Source organism: Gastrolobium bilobum, unplaced genomic scaffold (genome assembly GCF_033153095.1).
Source record: "Gastrolobium bilobum isolate Gb01-03AN ecotype WA unplaced genomic scaffold, APGP_CSIRO_Gbil_v1 utg8503, whole genome shotgun sequence".
NCBI lineage: Eukaryota > Viridiplantae > Streptophyta > Magnoliopsida > Fabales > Fabaceae > Gastrolobium > Gastrolobium bilobum.
This window is the reverse complement of record NW_026897002.1, coordinates 2,815-5,188: the sequence shown is the minus strand read 5'-3', so window position 1 is coordinate 5,188 and position 2,374 is coordinate 2,815. Positions and strand designations below refer to the sequence as shown.

The 2,374-nt window shown below is 35.0% G+C and overlaps 1 protein-coding gene across 1 annotated transcript; it reads right to left on the bottom strand.

The window, feature by feature from the left end:
* Positions 1-1,435: 1,435 nt before the first annotated feature.
* Positions 1,436-2,170, bottom strand: LOC133303291 (ethylene-response factor C3-like). Its single transcript, XM_061503175.1, has one exon. It carries the CDS (start codon positions 2,168-2,170, stop codon positions 1,436-1,438), a length of 735 nt encoding a protein of 244 aa, XP_061359159.1.
* Between the last annotated feature and the right edge of the window lie 204 nt (positions 2,171-2,374).

Sequence of the window (2,374 nt, the reverse complement as noted above, 5' to 3'; positions counted from 1 at the left end):
TGTATCAGGATATTGTCCGGACTACGTGTGGTAGATCCGTGACTTAGATACTCATTTATTTATCTATCGAGGTATTTCAGTTAGCTGTCTTTTGCAATTTACATACAAGCATGTTTTTATGAAATTGATTAAGTAATCAACATGGCTATGTTTAATGACGTCATAATTGAAAAGAAAAATATATTCCGCATTTTAATTAAGCGTGGCTTTGTGAGAAGCCTTAAGACATGAAACGTAAAAGAGAAGTGTTGTCTTTATGTTATATGCTTATGAGCTATGGTTGTTGATATGATTGCTGGTCCAAAACAGATTGTGATTCTGCTGTGTTTGGGCTTTGAGCTTGTGTGGAGTATTACACTTGGCCTGTGCTATAGAATTTCTTACTCTGGAGGGCATTTCTGGTATGTACAGTTGAAGTTTGTATTGTATTGGAGAGGGTAAATTGCAATGTTAATTGATTCATCAAGTAGGAATTCAAGGATTCCTATGATACACTTGATGCCTTCAATGAATTTAAAGATAATTCTTTTTTTTTGTTACTTTTTACTATTGTCAGGATCTTTAATTTGCACATATATTTAACGCTTTTCTGGTTATTGTGGTTGTAAAATTATCATTTGCTTTTGATTGATCACAAATGTGATGCAAACAAAGGAGTGAATATGAAATATAAAACAAATTAATAAAGGTTCCAAATCGTTTGTAAATTGCCATATGTCATCTTGATGAGATTATTTAATCATATAATTGATGTTGTGCAAGTGTATTTAATATGTTAAGCATAAATTTATTTCTGAGCCTTCACTAAGAGTTTAAACTTTTAGAAATGATAAAATTGTTTCTTCTTTTATATATATTTTTCAATACATATGTGTGTAAAGATAAATATTGCTATAGCATGGTAGAAAGTGAGGTAAACTTGATCCTTTTGATCAGCATGTCTCTTGACTTGAATATGTCCTGGAAAAAACTATACAACGATTGTTAAACTAATTGGGTGCGCAGCAACACCTAAAATAAACCTCTGCAGGATGAAGGACAATATTTGGTACAAGAACAGATTTCAAACACATCAAAGGCGAAAACTAGAAAAACGAGTAACAATATAAATTAGCTTGAGAGAAAGAACTCGGGTTCAACTAGAGAAGAGCGTCACCGATTTGATGCAGTTCTTTGGTCAGCAAATTCCATAAACTCTATAGTCTGTACAGGTTGACAGCATCATGATTCTCAAATACTATGACGAGTCTCTATCACTTGAATTCGTTGACAACATTAGCTGAAAGTCTGAAACCAACAACAAAAAAATTGCAATTTTTTTTTTTTTTCTTTAGGATATATCCTGTTCATGGATTACCCGACCAGTGTCGTTCGGACCTTTTATAGGAGGCGACTCTCCAACACCATTTTCTTCCTTTACATGGCTCCAACAGATTTATTCGAAATTGCTATGGCTTGCACTTTGACCGGATATGCTTAGAAGGTGCTCAAGATATTCAATTCCCAAATCCTCTAGCACCATCACATTTGGTTTTGGTTCCTCTGATTCCTGTTTCTCTTTACACTTTCCAGCTTTTGATGACGATTTTCTCTGCATGCAATTCCACTCCTTGAGTGCAAGTGCAGGAGAACACCCTTGCAAGCAACCATATTCAATTTCTTGCAAAGATTTTTTGACTTTTTTGACCGGAAAATTGAGTAGAGCATTATGGCCTCTCATGGAAAATGCAGCTTGGTCATAAGCTAAAGCAGCAGACTCAGCACTATCAAAGGTTCCAAGCCAAACCCTTGTGCCATTCCTCGTTGTATCTCTAATCTCTGCTGCAAATTTTCCCCATGGCCTTTTCCTTACACCTATATACGACATTTTCTCAGTGTGCTCTTGTTTACCTTCAGACTTAACCACCAATTGCTTTCGCTCGTTGTGGTTTCCTTTGATTGGTGACTGTGAATCCATGGAGAAGTCAACCATATCGAAGGAAAGAGAATCATAGATAGAGTCACGAACACCATTGCTTGAACATGATTCGAACAAAATGTCAGAAGGCTCCTGCAAAATCTCACAATCTTGGTTCTGAAAGAAAGGGGAAGACATTTTTGGGCATATGCTTTCTGTGGCCTCTTCATCTTCCACTCTTTGCCTTAATTTATTGGCCTCAAACGCTGACATAGGTTCTTATTTAAATATGAATTTGGGTTGTTCTAAGGTGGATCTTATTCGAAGCCTTCTCTATAATTTGGGTTGTGTTGAATAGAATAAATCGCTGACTTGAAGTTTCATATTTGATAGTTGAGTAATGTTATATTGACAAATTTTTTATTTTTTTTTTATAAACTTACAAATTATATCATGTTTGACTGGTAATACTTTACT

Excerpts from the sequence above, each read along its gene's own strand:
- LOC133303291 (XM_061503175.1), bottom strand. The coding sequence starts at position 2,170 with ATGTCAGCGTTTGAGGCCAATAAATTAAGGCAAAGAGTGGAAGATGAA.